We start from the raw sequence: 17,283 nt of genomic DNA, 5'->3' as shown, positions 1-17,283 counted from the left end.
ATGGCCCATTAAGAACTTTTGTATCGCTTACGGTGTTCAGAGCAGAAAGCTAATGTTGATATCCATCAAGGTATTTTTCAAGATCGCATTTAAAGACATTGAGAAATGCCGTCCTATATATACTTTGCTGATGGTTTACATAAGTGTGGCGTATATTCTTGAAAATTTATTTACAGATGGATTAATGTATTTGTCAGTTAGGGGCATAGTTTGAATTTTTCGAAGAGTAACCCTGCCACATTTATATGTAGGCCCCCCTCCACCCCCCTTCCGTTGGGCTCGAGAGTCTAATGGGTTAAGCGGTCAGTTTCGGCAGTCATCTTTTCTCCAAAAGAATACCATTAATTCAAGCATCAATTTAACCTGTTTCGTAGCAGTAAAAACGCGTTAAATCATAACTGTAACTTGATGTTTTGGCTGCTATCTGAAATAATTAAAAAAATCCTGAGAAACTTACCTGCGATTCCGTTACCACAATACCGAGCTGGGCAGTAATACGTCCTCGGTAACTCGTACACGAAATAAGCACCACAGTTCTTTATTCTGATAGTTTCATACCCGTTACAGCAGATGTTTGAGTATGAAAAACAGACACTTCGAGTAACCATACCTTCAGCGACTGTCGGGTGTGCACCAGAAAGCCAATATGGATAGCGAGTACCGCAGTGACGTTCGGGAACACATGTGTCCGCCATCTGATCTCCAGCAGCTCCTTGGAAACGATACCAACCTGGTACCAGGTCATCCCTATCGCATCTATAATTGCTGGCGTTGATCACTAGGTGTCCTTGAGCGCGGTCTGCTTCACTCAGGACTGTGTAATTGTTACACCCATCCACTATGAGTAAGGACACATCAGTTGGTTACAGTAAAGACAAAACTGCGTTTCTTAACCGAACAGCAGTAACAAATAACAAAACCGAGTGAGTCAAGATTGATAAAGAACTGGGTACAATGTCTAAAAACTACTTAAGAGGGATTACCTTGGGTATAAGACCTATGTGGGGGATTCACTCTCTTTCCTTGATAATCCCTTGGTCAAGATTGATAAATGTTTGGCAAGCAGGAGAGTTTTAAAAAATGTCCTAATGCATGGATATGGTGATTAAATGCTGGAGGAGTACCTTGCGGTAAACTAGCTTTCCATCCAATGGGGAGTGGAGATCTATAAATAATTGTAGTCTGAGAAACCGAAGATGAGCGTCGTTCTGATGGGCCACCATGTTTGCACACACACTTTCGCAATTTCTTAAGCAAACACGCTAAGCTCTAGCGATTTGAATTTCAACCGACTAGTCATTCCGGTGTTTTTTAATTAAGGTACCTTTTAAGGCCCCATTTATGTGCTCTCGGGTACCCAAGACAACTCTCCCCCTGCGGCAACTTTATCGAGCGTTGATATGTGAAAACATAGTCCTTGTAGGCCAAGTCAAAGTTGACCCTGCATTATTATTCATAACCCTTCTTGAACAATGAAGTTGGCAAATATCCCTCTTTCTTTGCGTTTCCCTCGGTCATTCGATCACGGTGGGTTTTGCGGAGTTAAATTTCACTTCTTTGATACGAATTTCTGTTTTAAATCCTAAATTTAGGCATTTCGTGACATTCGCCACGCCAAGAGTTGTCCCGGTTAGGCGAGCAAAGGCATTTCTTTGAAGAAAAGTTGTCCCGCTTACCAGGGTTACTTCCCCTCTGAGGCGAGACAACTCGCTCCCCCGAGTTGTCTCGCCCCCTGGGACGGTTTTGCGATCCTAATGTAAACCCTTGGTTAAATTTTGAAAAGAAAAGAGCTAAAAGCTACCTCAGCCAGGGTAAATCGGGGGAGGGTTGTTTCGAGTACCCGAGACCATACAAACTGGGTCTAAGAGGAAAAAAAAGAATAGGCCCTTTGCACGATCCGGTCACATGGTACGGAATTAATTACGCTGGGACGCAAGTTACACAGTGGGATTTCCAAAACAAAGGAACTCGCACCAGTCCAGCGCGACTTTCTTTTGTTTTGAAGGACCCACTGTGTAACTTGCGTCCTAGCGTAATTAATTCCGTACCATGTGACCGGATCGTGCAAAGGGCCTATTCCAGTGACAAGCTCCTTTTTTTTTATTTGCTGCAGTACAAACAGGTGTGATGTCGACGTCCCCACGTGGCTGGAATTTAATTACTTGCATTTGGTGACTATAGTGACCTTAAGCAAACCACTACGGCAACGACAACGAGAACACTATCAAACAAAAGGCTTAATAAGCAGAACAATGGCTGTGCACGTCTCAGTCGTCCTCCGCAAAACAGCAACGTGAAAAGTCTAAGTTCTGCATATTTAAGAGGACGTCAAAGACGGCGGCTAATTTTTTGTGTTATTAATGGCAATGAACTCTGGCATTACATATTTAGTTTGAGCAACTTCTGCTATTGATAGGCGCACTGAACAGATCTAAACAATTGCGAAATTCCAGGGTAAAATATAGATTCACTTTTTAATAGGCGTTGTCCTCCGGGTCGCCTTCGTCATTGCTTAAGCTCCCTAATTTTTTTCTCGCTCTGAACGACAATGCTCATAGACAGAGACAATAGAAAGTACGTAAGTTGTCCGCTGTTGGGGTTGAGAGAGTACATTTGGTACCTTTTACTGACAGAATGACAAGAGAAAAATACCGTATTTCGTAGAAATAATTAAAGCAGATATTTGGAGAGGAAGCCACATCAGCCTTGCTGGTTTTCTATCCTGATCGAATTGGAATTTGGAGATGTTAGTTTTTATGGAAAGAGGAAAACCGGAGAACCCGGAGAAAAACCATCGGAGCAAGTCGAGAACAAACAACAAACTCAGCCCACATATGACACCGGGCTGGATTCGAGCCCGGGCCGGCGAGCGCTCTCACCACTGCGCCATTCCTGCTCTCCAATATAAATGTTGGATGTTAATGATAAAGAACTAGAGGATAAGAAGGGTTCTAATATTTTTATTAATACGGTATAAGAATTGCGTAACATGGAGGCTTCTGTAAACGCATATTTTACGTATCACCAGTAAGAATTATGCTCAGATTGATAAGATACAGCCTTATTGTCATTCGGAGGGCTTCAGAGCCACCTTAAATTCGAAAAGTTAAGGTAGCACTGAACTACTTCTACAAAATGTTTTAAACTTGGTTTGATGATTGATGATGACGATTGTTTGATGACTGATTGTTGACTGACACACTCAAAGAACGAAACAAGGCAACTTACCTGCGCTGCCGTTACCACAAAAACGAGAATCGCAACCAGGCGGCTTTTGTAACTCATACACGAAGAAAGCTCCACAGTTCCTGACTCTAATATTATTACTCAGGTAACAGCAGCTGCTTGACCAATACCAGTAATAGTACCAGTAATAATACCAGTAATAATACCAGTAATTATAACAGACTCTACGAGTGACCACACCTTCAGCAACTGTCGGGTGTGAGCCATTAAGCCAACCAGGATAGTGAGTACCGCAGTGACGTCTGGGAACACATTTGTCCGCCATCCGATCTCCTGCAGCTCCTTGGAAACGATACCAACCTGGTACCAGATCATCCCTATCGCATCTATAATTGCTGGCGTTGATCACTATGTGTCCTTGACCGCGGTCTTTTTCACTCAGGACTGTGTAATTGTTACACCCATCCACTGTAAGTAAGGACACATCAGTTGACTACAGTAACGACAAAACTGCATTTCTTAACTGAACAGTAGCGACAAATAACAAAAGCAAAATGAGTCATGAGTGAAAATGACAAAGGCGATCATTTTGGATTGCTGACACGGTCTGCTTCACTCAGAACTGTGTGGTTTTTACACCCACGTTACAGAGCATGCCTTGCATCAAAGTCTCGGACTAAGCCCGGAGCAGGGATTGACGCTCTTGGAATTAAGTGAAACACTACTAGAAAGTGTTACAATATCGAATTTAACAAGGTGCGTTTTAATGCTTTAAAATAATTTGAATTTGCCTCCCTCCCCAAATAAGTAAGTGTACTTATAAATGTCTCGCCCGTATAGGATTGAGCCTCTCTACAAAACGATCCACTCTTGGCTTGAATCCTAACTTGATCGAAAGAAATCTCGCAGGCAATTAACTCCAGTAAAATTAAATTTCGTTCGTTGAGCATGCCAAATAAATTTATTAAAAAGAGTATAAAATAATAGATAGATATTTCACTCCTTTCATGAGCATGTTTCCCCAAAATGAAAATGATGCGCATTATTTTGCATGAAACAAATTTTCTAGGTTCACTGTACGTTAAACCAAAAAAAATTGTATCCTTTTTAACTTAGACTTCTTGTTTAGCCACTAAATTCTCATTTCTCTACAAAGAAGAATAATGATACGCGTGCATCACGGTCACGTGAACAGTAAGCAACGTCAAAATGAATCTCAGAATTTATTATGAGGCAAAGCCCCATCCTAGTATCACTAGAATTGTTTTGTATTATTATTTATTTATTCTCCACAATCAACGTGTACAATGATTGCCTCGCGCTGGCTTCTCTCGCAGGTTTTCTTTCGCGTGTGTTCAGAAATAGAGAAGCTCATTACTCTACATTTTCAGAGCTTCGGGTATATTGTGATGAGACGTGCTTCGTATCGAACCGTGCGTACTCTCGCGAGTAGTGTGTACTGGAATTAATGTTTATTGGCTATTCAGTTGGCGTGTTAATCAATACCATCAGGTATAAATTTTTTCAAGCGACAGGTAGAGGCAACCGTGGCTGCTTAGGTTAGTGGAACGGCGAATAAAATTTTCCATTCATGGAATAGCCAAATCAAAATTTCTCTTTTTCGGGTGGAAACTAGTCGACAGTTTTAGGTAACCGGCTAAACTTAAGGTAGTTGCAAACATTCATCGATTTAAGAAATGGAAAATATGTGCCGTGTTTCTATCGAGTAATAGAAACACGAGTGGAAATTTGGGAGAAAAAAATGTAGAACGAGAAATGTTGTGGGAACACGAGCCGCAGTGTTTCCACAGCTTTTTCGAGTTCTCCCAAACTTTCACGAGTGTTTCTATAACTCGATAGAAACACGGAGAACACGTAAGAGCGTACTTTGTACTACCAATATTTAGCATAAAATAAGTTTCATTTTTGTATCTCAGTTGTAGTTTGATCCTGACGAAATCTCAACAGCAGACGAAACTGGTCGATTGATAAACTCAGTTTTAGAAAATCATTAGTTGTTGCTGCGTGTTGCCCACAAGTATTCTTATTTAAAAAAAAAAAAGATCTATAAATAATTGTACTCGAATAAACCGGAGATGAACGTCGGCCTGATGGGCCACCATGTTTGCACGCAGACTTTCCCGAATCTCTAAAGCAAACACGCTAAGCTCTAGGGATTTGAATTTAACCCAGCTAGTTATTCTAGTGTGTTTTTCGGTGTCGGAGTTTATAAATTTGCATTTGGTCATTATTGTCTCAATGCAACGACAATTGAGAGCCTGGAACAGAAACGCTTTTCGCTTTCTTACAAGAAAGCTACGTTTTGCGCCAAATTGTTACGGAAACCGCTGCTGGGGTTGAGAGAGTGAATAAAAAGGGAAAATTACCTGTTTTCGTAGTAATAATGAAGGCAGATATATGTTAGTTGTTAATGATAAAGAACTAGAGGATAGAAATGATTCTGATATTTCTACAAATACGCTAAGAATTGCGTAATATGGAAGTTTCTCTAGACACACATGTTACGTAATACCAATGCGAGTTGTGATCAGATTAATAAGGTACAGCTTTATTGTCATCCGCAGGCATTCAGAGTCACCTTACACTCGAAGAGTTAAGCTGGCACTTAACTATCTCTATAGAATGTTTTTAAACTTTGTTTGATTATCGATGATGATGATTGCTTCATGACTGATTGTTGACAGACACACTCAAAAAGACAAACAAGGCAAATTACCTGCACCACTAGCGTTACCACAGTAACGAAGATGGCAATAAGGCGGCTTTTGTAACTCATACACGAAGAAAGCTCCACAGTTCCTGACTCTTATATTGCTACTCAAGTAACAGCAGTTGGTTGACCTGTACCAGTAATAATGCCAGTAATCATAACAGACTTTACGAGTGACCACACCTTCAGCGACTGTCGGGTGTGTGTCATTTAGCCAACCTGGATGTTGAGTACCGCAGTAATTCGTGGGAACACATTTGTCCGCCATCTGATCTCCAGCAGCTCCCTGGAAACGATACCAACCTGGTACCAGGTCATCCCTATCGCATCTATAACTGCTGGTGTTGATCACTATTTGTCCTTGAGCGCGGTCTGCTTCACTCAGGATTGTGTAATTTTTACATCCATCTACTGTAAATAAGGACACATCAGTTGACTACAGTAAACGACAAAACTGCATTTCTTAACTGAACTGTAGTGACCAATAACTAAAACAAAATGAGTCATGAGTGAAAATGACAAAAGCGATCATCTTGGATTGTTGACATTGTTCAGTACCTTTGTTTTTAACACTGTCTGCTTCACACAGAACTGTGTGGTTTTTACACCCAGTTTACAGAGCCAGCCTTGAATCAAAGTCTCGGACTATGCCCGGAGACGGGATTGACGCTCTTGGAATTAAGTGACACACCATGAATTTGAACATAATGCGTTATAATGCTTTAAAATAATTTGAATTTGCCCTCCCTCCCAAATAAGTAGGTGTACTTATAAATGTCTCGCCCGTGTAGGATCGAGCCTCTTTACAAAACGATCCACTCTTGGCTTGAATCCTAACTTGATGGAAAGAAATCTCGCAGGCATTGAACTCCAGTAAATTTAAATTTCTTCGCTGAGCATGTCAAATAAATTTCTTGAAAAGAGTATAAAATATTAGATTGATATTTCACTCTTCTGATTAGCATGTTCCCCCAAAGTGAAAATGATGCGCATTATTTGGCATAAAGCAAATTTTCTAAGTTTACTGTACGTAAAAATAAATGTGTCCTTTTTAACTTAGACTTATTGTTTAGCCACTAAATTCTCACTTCTCTACAAAGAAGAATAATAATATGCGTGCATCACGGTCACGTGAACGGTAACCGACGTCAAAAAAAATGAATCTCAAAATTTATTACGAGGCAAAGCCTCATCCTGGTATCACTAGAATTTTTGTTTTGATTATTTATTTATTCTCCACAATCAATGTTTACAATGAGGTGTTTTAATTGAGTAACTATGTAATAAGTATTGAATGAAATGATTGCCGCACGCTGGCTTCGCTCGCAGTTTTTGTTTCGCGTGTGTCGAGAAATAGAGAGGTTCTGTACGCTTTACATTTTCTGAGCTTCGGCTATATTGTGATGAGAAGTGTTTCGTACCGTTCCGTGCGTACTCTCGCGAGTAGTGTGTACTGGAATTAATGTTTATTGGCTATTAGTTGGCGTGTTGATCAATACCATCAGTCATAATTTTTTTCAAGCGACCGGTAGAGGCAACCGTGGTTGGTTAGGTTAGTGGAACTGCCAGTCAAATTGTCCGTTCATCGAATAGCCAAATCAAAATTTCTCTTTTTCCGGTGAAAACTAGTCGACAGTATTAGGTAACCGGCTAAACTTAAGGTAGTTGTAAGCATTCATCGATTTAAGAAATGGAAAACATGTGCCGTGTTTCTATCGAGTAATAGAAACACGAGTGGAGGTTTCGGAGAAAAAGTGCAGAACGAGAAATGTTGTGGGAACACGAGCCGCAGTGTTTCCACAGCTTTTTCGAGTTCTCCCAAACTTTCACGAGTGTTTCTATAATTCGATAGAAACACGAAGAACATGTAGGAGCGTACTTTGTACTACCAATATTTAGTATAAAATAAGTTTCATTTTTGTATCTCAGTTGTAGTTTGATCTTGACGAAATCTCAACAGCAGACGAAACCGGGCGGTTAATAAACTCAGTTTTAGAAAATCATTAGTTGTTGCTGCGTGTCGCCCACAAGTATTCTTATTTAAAAAAAAAGATCTGTAAATAATTGTAGTCTGACAAACCGGAGATGAACGTCGGCCCGATGGGCCACCATGTTTTCACGCAGACTTTTTCGAATCTCTAAAGGAAATACGCTAAACTTTAGGGATTTGTATTTAACCAGCTAGTTATTCTAGTGTGTTTTTCTGTGTCGGAGTTTATTAATTTGCATTTGATCATTATTGTCTCAATACAACGACAATTGAAAGCCTGGAATAGAAACGATTTTCGCTTTCTTACAATAAAGCTAAGTTTTGTGCCAAATTGTTACGGAAACCGCTGCTGGGGTTAAGAGAGTCAATAAAAAGGGAAAAGCACCTTTTTTCGTAGTAATAATGAAGGCAGATATATGTTGGTTGTTAATGATAAAGAACTAGAGGATAGAAATGATTCTGATATTTCTACAAATACGCTAAGAATTGCGTAACATGGAAGTTTCTCTAGACACACATGTTACGTAATACCAATACGAGTTGTGATCAGATTAATAAGATACAGCTTTATTGTCATCCGCAGGCGTTCACAGCCACCTTACACTCGAAAAGTTAAGATGGCACTGAACTACCTCTGTAGAATGTTTTTAAACTTTGTTTGATGATTGACGATGATGATTGCTTCATGATTGATTGTTGACAGACACTCAAAAAAGCAAACAAGGCAAGTTACCTGCGCTACTGGCGTTACCACAGTAACGAAAATCGCAATAAGGCGGCTTTTGTAACTCATACACGAAGAAAGCTCCACAGTTCCTGACTCTTATATTGCTACTCAAGTAACAGCAGTTGGTTGACCCGTACCACTGAGACTTCCAGTAATCATAACAGACTTTACGAGTGACCACACCTTCAGCGACTGTCGGGTGTGTGTCATTAAGCCAACCTGGATGTTGAGTACCGCAGTAATTCGTGGGAACACATTTGTCCGCCATCTGATCTCCAGCAGCTCCCTGGAAACGATACCAACCTGGTACCAGGTCATCCCTATCGCATCTATAACTGCTGGTGTTGATCACTATTTGTCCTTGAGCGCGGTCTGCTTCACTCAGGATTGTGTAATTTTTACATCCATCTACTGTAAATAAGGACACATCAGTTGACTACAGTAAACGACAAAACTGCATTTCTTAACTGAACTGTAGTGACCAATAACTAAAACAAAATGAGTCATGAGTGAAAATGACAAAAGCGATCATCTTGGATTGTTGACATTGTTCAGTACCTTTGTTTTTAACACTGTCTGCTTCACACAGAACTGTGTGGTTTTTACACCCAGTTTACAGAGCCAGCCTTGCATCAATGTCCCGGACTATGCCCGGAGCAGGGATTGACGCTCTTGGAATTAAGTGACACACCATGAATTTGAACATAATGCGTTATAATGCTTTAAAATAATTTGAATTTGCCTTCTCTCCCAAAAAAGTAAGTTTACTTATAAATGTCTCGCCCGTATAGGATCGAGCCTCTGTACAAAACGATCCACTCTTGGCTTGAATCCTAACTTGATGGAAAGAAATCTCGCAGGCATTGAACTCCAGTAAAATTAAATTTCGTTCATTGAGCATGTCAAATAAATTTCTTGAAAAGAGTATAAAATATTAGATTGATATTTCACTTTTCTCATTAGCATGTTTCCCCAAAGTGAAAATGATGCGCATTATTTTGCAAGAAGCAAATTTTCTAAGTTTACTGTACGTAAAAAAAAATCGTATCCTTTTTAACTTAGCCTTCTTGTTTAGCCACTAAATTCTCACTTCTCTACAAAGAATAATAATAATACGCGTGCATCACGGTCACGTGAACTGTAACCGACGTAAAAAAAAAAAATGAACCTCAGAATTTATTATGAGGCAAAGCCCCAGCCTAGTATCACTAGAATTTTTTTTGATTATTTATTTATTGTCCACAATCAATGTTTACAATGAGGTGTTTTAATTGAGTAACTATGTAATAAGTATTGAATGAAATGATTGCCTCGCGCTGGCTTCTCTCGCAGTTTTTCTTTCGCGTGTGTTGAGAAATAGAGAGGCTCATTACTCTACATTTTCAGAGCTTCGGGTATATTGTGATGAGACGTGCTTCGTACCGTACCGTGCGTACTCTCGCGAGTAGTGTGTACTGGAATTAATGTTTATTGGCTATTCAGTTGGCGTGTTGATCAATACCATCAGTCATACCATCAGTGGTTGGTTAGGTTAGTGGAACTACGAATAAAATTGTCCATTCGTGGAATAGCCATATCAAAATTTCTCTTTTTCCGGTGAAAACTAGTCAACAGTATTAGGTAACAGGCTAAACTTAAGGTAGTTGTAAGCATTCATCGATTTAAGAAATGGAAAACATGTACCGTGTTTCTATCGAGTAATAGAAATACGAGTAGAGGTTTCGGGGAGAAAGTGCAGAACGAGAAATGTTGTGGGAACACGAGCCGCAGTGTTTCCACAGCTTTTTGGGGTTCTCCCAAACTTTCACGAGTGTTTGTATAACTCGAGAGAAACACGGAGAACATGTAGGAGCGTACTTTGTAACACCAATATTTAGTATAAAATAAGTTCCATCTTTGTATCTCAGTTGTAGTTTGATCCTGACGAAATCTCAACAGCAGACGAAACCGGTCGATTAATAAACTCAGTTTTAGAAAATCGTTGGTTTTTGCTGCGTGCTGCCCACAAGTATTCTTATTAAAAAAAAAAAACGATATATAAAGAATTGTAGTCTGAGAAACCAGAGATGAACGTCGGCCTGATGGGCCACCATGTTTGCAGGGAGACTTTCCGGAATCTCTAAAGCAAACACGCTAAGCTCTAGGGATTTGAATTTAACCCAGCTAGTTATTCTAGAGTGTTTTTTGGTGTCGGAGTTTATTAATTTGCATTTGGCCATTATTGTCTCAATGCAACGACAATTGAGAGCCTGGAACAGAAACGATTTTCGCTTTCTTACAAGAAAGCTAAGTTTTGTGCCAAATTGTTACGGAAACCGCTGCTGAGGTTGAGAGAGTGAATAAAAAGGGAAAATACCTTTTTTCGTCGTAATAATGACGGAAGATATATGTTGGTTGTTAATGATAAAGAACTAGAGGATAGAAATGATTCTGATATTTCTACAAATACGCTAAGAATTGCGTAACATGGAAGTTTCTCTAGACACACATGTTACGTAATACCAATACGAGTTGTGATCAGATTAATAAGATACAACTTTATTGTCATCCACAGGCGTTCACAGCCACCTCAGGGCTGGTTCACACTTTGACATAAGCATAAGCATAAACATAAGCATAAGAAAAAAATGTGTGAACCGGGCTTACATAAACATAAGCATAAGGATGGCTATTGCGCAGGCGCAGTTCACCTCTCAGGAATCAAAGATGGCGGATAACGAAGCTACTGTTAAGCCGTAGAAATCGAAGAAGGTTGCTTATGCACCTGTCAAAACAATGGAACTAACCTCTCTATTATCATTCGAACGTGTATCACTTACCATTCTCTAACCCAACCTTCTTTGCTACATCACTCCAAGCCAACCTTTTCTTGTTTTTCAGTTTAAAGTCTGCTGATTTTTTTGCCGTACAAACAAGGATAATTGCGGACGGATTCCGCCAACTTTTCGTTCACCTGCGTCGCCAGGTTTTCAGCTGACAGATTCTGACAGAGCGGGCTTGGGTTTTATTTTTGTGTTTTCCGCTGGTCGACAAGAAAACTCTTTATGCTTACGCTTATGCTTATGTATGCCCGGTTCACACTCAAGTATTTACAACATAAGCATAAGCATAAGCATAAGAAAATGGAAAAAGTTCCATTCCTTGTGCTTATGCTTATGCTTATGCTTATGTAACCTCGGTTCACACATATTTTTCTTACGCTTATTTTTATGCTTATGCTTATGCTTATGTCAAAGTGTGAACCAGCCCTTACACCCGAAAAGTTAAGATGACACTGAACTACCTCTGGAGAATTTTTTTTAAGTTTGTTTGATGATTGATGATGATGATTGCTTGATGATTGATTTTTGACAGACACACTCAAAAAAGCAAACAAGGCAAATTACCTGCGCTACTGGCGTTGCCACAATAACGAAGATTGCAACCAGGCGGCTTTTGTAACTCATACACGAAGAAAGCTCCACAGTTCCTGACTCTTATGTTGTTACTCCAGTAACAGCAGTTTCTTAACCCGTCCCAGTAATAATCCCAGTAATGATAACAGACTTTACGAGTGACCACACCTTCAGCAACTGTCGGATGTGTGCCATTGAGCCATCCTGGATGCTGAGTACCGCAGTAATTCGTGGGAACACATTTGTCCGCCATCTGATTTCCGGCAGCTCCTTGGAAACGATACCAACCTGGTACCAGGTCATCCCTATCGCATCTATAACTGCTGGCGTTGATCACTATTTGTCCTTGAGCGCGGTCTGCTTCACTCAGGACTGTGTAATTGTTACACCCATCCCCTGTAAGTAAGGACACATCAGTTGACTACAGTAACGGCAAAACTGCATTTCTTAACGAACATTAGTGACAAATAACTAGAACAAAATGAGTGATGAGTGAAAATGACAAAAGCGCTCATCTTGGATTGCTGACATTGTTCAATACGTTTTCTTGAGCACGGTCTGCCTCACTCAGAACTGTGTAATTTTTACACCCAGTTTACGGAGCCAGCCTTGCATGAAAGTCCCGGATTATGCCTGGAGTAGGGATTAACGCTCTTGATTTAAGTGACACATTATGAGGAAGTGTTACAATATCGAATTTGACAAAGCGCGTTTCAATTGGGTTGTATAATATCGCGTTTTACTATTGCGTTGGGAGGTATAACAAAACAGTCAATGACTGGTCCCGCGGGAAACAGTGAGTTTTGTTTCCCCTCGATCTCAATGTTCCCCTCGGCTTCGCCCAGGGGAACATTGAGGGTCTCGGGGAAACAAAACTCACTGTTTGCCTTGGGGCCAGTCATTAAGTACTTATTAACTACGACCACCTTTGTGAAACCCCGCTTGACTTGTAACTTACACTTTGTAATGAAAAGCTCTCGTAAGCGACTGCGACCACTTTTGGAAATACCCAACCAGACTTTTCCTTTGTTTTTAAACTCTTGTAAGCGGCCATCCAGTTTCTTTTACATATAAATCAACAACAGCTAGGTTTATTTGCATAACCATAAATATATACGGAGTTGCAAAAGCTTTTGTAAACTAAAACAGGAATGATTATCCTGAACATATAACAAGATCATAATATAGCAATCAAGTTACTGACGTCGGCTCGATTTGAAAGAAGAACATTACGTAGATTAAAGCAAAATTAAATAAATTTTGCCAACATTTTAATAAAACTGCACACACTGCTCTAATGGTTCTCGACGAGGTAATAATTGAACGTAAAGTTAAGTCGTGTCTATATCATATAGAAAGACACTCATTAAACATTATTATTATTTTTATTGTATGAATCATTAATGAGTTTCTGAAGCTCTAGTAGGCCACCACCCACTGTTGTTTTACCGTGCAGTTGCTTTCGAGAGTTCATTCTTGTAAGCGACTAACTATAGTTAGTATCACCCAACTAGTGGACTGATGCAAATCCTGCATTTTGATTGGCTACGCTACTAGGGGACTATTAGTAATAGTCATCGAGTGGCGAAATTGGCGCCATCGAGCGTGACGTTTTCTTTCGTTTTATTCCCAAATAAATATTTCTTCAACTTGCATTTGCTAACTTTATTATTACCTTTTCTGTCCGATTAGTTGGGTGATACTAAAACAATTAGACCCTTCGCCCGCAAGGGCTACGGGTCTAATTGTTAATTACGACCACTATCTTGAATTTCCGAGGAGGTCGTTTGCGAGAGCTTCGACTTTATTAAAATGCAGAATATTAATCGTTTGCCCGCGAAAGCATGGAAGCTGGAAAGGGCCTGCAAGAGGTAAAACCCAAAGCTATAACCAGGATCGTTAAGTTCTACACTTTACGATAGCTTGTCAATAGAATGTTCCGTTTTTATCTAAGATATTTTTACCAGCGTTTATTAAACTGCCATTGTGGACGTCACAATGGCCACTAAGGCGCAGACAAACGCAGGCAACTTAATGCAGTTGTTGCGTACGTCTTGAAAATGCTTGCCCAAGTTGGAATGTGTTCCAAGATGTTGGATGGTGCAACAGGGTGGCAAAGGTATGTCGCATTGATATGTTGAGTGCGTTTGCCATATGGCCTTGAGGGTTTTAGTCTCTGAAATGTACCATGCTCAGTTATTAGCAAATTCAATTAATTATGCACCCAGATGTCGTGTGTTATAGCCCATGAACGGCAACGTAATTAAATATAAAGGCATGAATGATCTATCTTCACGGCTAAAGCAATAGAGTACATGAGTTTTTGTCGGGCGTTATTTTCACTACTGTTTTAGTTGTGTACATTATCATTTATGTCATTATATCTTTCTCCGCAGTTTAAGATTTAACAACCTTGATATATTCATTTACAATGTAATCAAAGTTGTTTTTGCTTTGTGTTCTTTCGACCGAGTCTTAAGGTCACGTTCTCGCTATCGTTGCGGAAACTAAACACGCACGTACGGTAAACTTATACGTTTATTATGGAGAAAATATTCAAGAAAAATGATTAAACTTTTGAAATCAGACACTGGTTATGAGAAAGCAAAAGTATCACGAACAATATGAAAATAAACCTCAGAATTTATTACGAGACAAGGTCCCATCGCGTATCACTGGACTGAATTACAGTTTAACCTAAGCTTTGAAACAGGTTTGCAGAAAGTTGTGGAAAACTAGTTCAGTTTTGCATTAAAATTACACCACATGAAAGAGAAGTATTGAAAAACCAAAGCAGATGTTTCTTGAGACACACGTTGAACAGTATGCTGACAGGCTCACTCACTCTTGCGTAGCATAACGTAGGACAAATAGTAATTTAGGTTTGTCATCGTTTAACACATTTAACATTACAAAATAAGGATGGATGAATTTCAATCACACCTTCCTCCAAACCTTACTCTGTGTCTGAACAGAGTTCAGAAGGAAAGGGATTCAATCTTTGGAACATCTCGAGATTGCATAACAAGGCACTTCAACCATGCGAAAAAAGTATGACACCTTTACTACTTCCCACAAGGCAAAGCGAGAAGCATAGTACAATGAAGGCTTTCATTTCTTTCCTTATCCTAACCATTCAATAGTATCTTGAATAAAGCACAACGCTTGTGCTAAAAACACCACCGACCGCTCGACTCAGACAAACTGGTCACCGCTTGACTGACAACTTGTTGTTCGTGCGAAGCAAAGCGTGACCAATATACACCTGGAATCTCTAAAATGCTTTCTTGTTTGCCTTGAAGAACTGAGTTATTTGAACACACCATTGTCTTGTACAAGAACTTTTCGTGAAAAAGCAGTGGTAGTTGTAAGGAAAGTGGCGCTGTGCTTTTCAATAAAGATGATCACGAATTCTATTTCCTGTTTGTATTATCTGGATGGGAGTGACATATTCTACATTGTTTACATTGTTTGCATTGTTTGGATCTTTGCTAGGGTTTCCCTTTTCAACGAAGTCTTTTCTGCTTGTAGATATCTTGTCATCAATACTGTTTGTCAACATAACAATAGGGCAAATAATATGTAACTAACCCTTGAGACAAAACAGCTTAGATCTGATTGGTTGATCGACAGTGTATAAAAAAAATATATCCACTTTTGTCAAGCCTACTGCCTCAAAATCTAGAATATGCACCACAGCACAAATTCTCCTCTGCTCTCAATCCCGGTTTCACAACTTCTCACCCTCTTCCCCCTTCCCCCGCCCCTAAAACACTCACAATAAGCCATTCACGAGTTGCCTTGTGCCTCTGTGTCAAGACAAATCTTCGTGCGAAACCATTCATATGAAAATGTGTTTAGCTTACAGGTTCATTTTCATGCAAATCAAACTCATTTGAAAGGTCTTGCACGAGAACTTGTCGTTTGAAATAGAAGCACAAGGTAAATCAGAAATTGTCTTTTCTATAAACGAAAGGTAACTTTAACGGGGGTGAGTTGCACTGCGTCTTACCAATAGAGGAGAAACTGTGGGGCAGCACTACGCTACGTTAAAATATCGGGAATCTTTAACACGCCAACTTTTACGAGGGTCGTTACGTTCGGCACTTTACGGTAGATTTAAATAGAATGTTCTTTTTTTTTTTCTCGAAGAAATTTCTACCAGCGTTTATTAAATTGCTGTTGTGGACTTCTCAATTGCCGCTAAAGCTCAGATAAACGCAGGAAACATAGGGCAGACATTGTTGTGCACATCTTTTACATGCCTGTTTGCCCTCTTTAATTGTCATATTAAGCAAAATCTTCGTTGGTGCAACAGGGACCGACAGGGCGACGACAGTATGTTGTGTTGATATGTTGCATGCGTTTGTGCTGGCCTTGAGGGGTTTTACTATCTTAAATGCATCGTGCGTATTAGCAAATTCAATTAATTATGCGCCTAAATGTCGTGTGTTATAGCCCATGAACGGCAACGTAATTAAATATAAAGGCATGGATGGTCTATCTACACGACAAAAGCAAATGTGTACATGAATTTTTTTCGGGCGTTATTTTCACTACTGTTTTAGTTGTGTACATTATCATCCATGTCATTATATATTTCTCCGTAGTTTAAGATTTGACAACCTTGATGTATTCATTTGCAATGTAATCAAAGTTGTTTTTTCTTTGTGTTCTCATCTAATCTTATTTTTTATTTATTTATTTATTTATTTTAATATAAATATAGATGTGGCCCGCCTAGATTAGCCCAGGCTACCTGTGGGTTCGCGCTGTTGCTATTATCAAGCATTTTTAACTTAATCTGCATATCCATTTCTGTGAAAATTGTAAATATGCGAGTCATAATAATAATAATAATAATAATAATAATAATAATAATAATAATAATTGATGATAAAAATTGATGGTTCTTTCGACTGAGTCTTAAGGTCATGTTTTCGCCATCGTTGCGGAAACTAAACAAGCACTACGGTAAACTTACAGGTTTATTATGAGAAAAATATTGAAGAAAAATGATTAAACTTTCGAAATCAGACACCGGTTATGAGAAAGAAAGAGTATCACGAACAATATGAAAATGAAGCTCAGAATTTATTGCGAGACAAGGCCCCATCGCGGATCATTGGACTGAATTGCAGTTTAACCTAAGTTTTGAAACAGATTTCCAGAAAGTTGTGGTAACCTCACTCAGTTTTGCAATTAATCACTCAATATGAAAGGAAAGCGTTGAAAAACCAATACAGATGTTTCT

At 39.4% G+C, this 17,283-nt stretch overlaps 1 protein-coding gene across 1 annotated transcript in view; it reads right to left on the bottom strand.

Annotated features, from left to right (window-relative positions):
• Window positions 1-17,283, bottom strand: part of LOC145502325 (uncharacterized) — a 119,818-nt gene that overhangs the window by 47,479 nt on the left and 55,056 nt on the right. The window contains 5 exon segments of the mRNA XM_081481588.1: window positions 458-838; window positions 3,229-3,654; window positions 5,924-6,328; window positions 8,641-9,045; window positions 12,021-12,425. Of these exon segments, the coding sequence (XP_081337714.1) occupies window positions 458-838; window positions 3,229-3,654; window positions 5,924-6,328; window positions 8,641-9,045; window positions 12,021-12,425 (2,022 nt within the window).

The sequence above is a fragment of the Orbicella franksi genome, chromosome 11 (genome assembly GCF_964199315.1).
Source record: "Orbicella franksi chromosome 11, jaOrbFran1.1, whole genome shotgun sequence".
Classification (NCBI taxonomy): Eukaryota; Metazoa; Cnidaria; class Anthozoa; order Scleractinia; family Merulinidae; genus Orbicella; species Orbicella franksi.
This window is presented reverse-complemented; position numbering and strand designations above follow the sequence as displayed.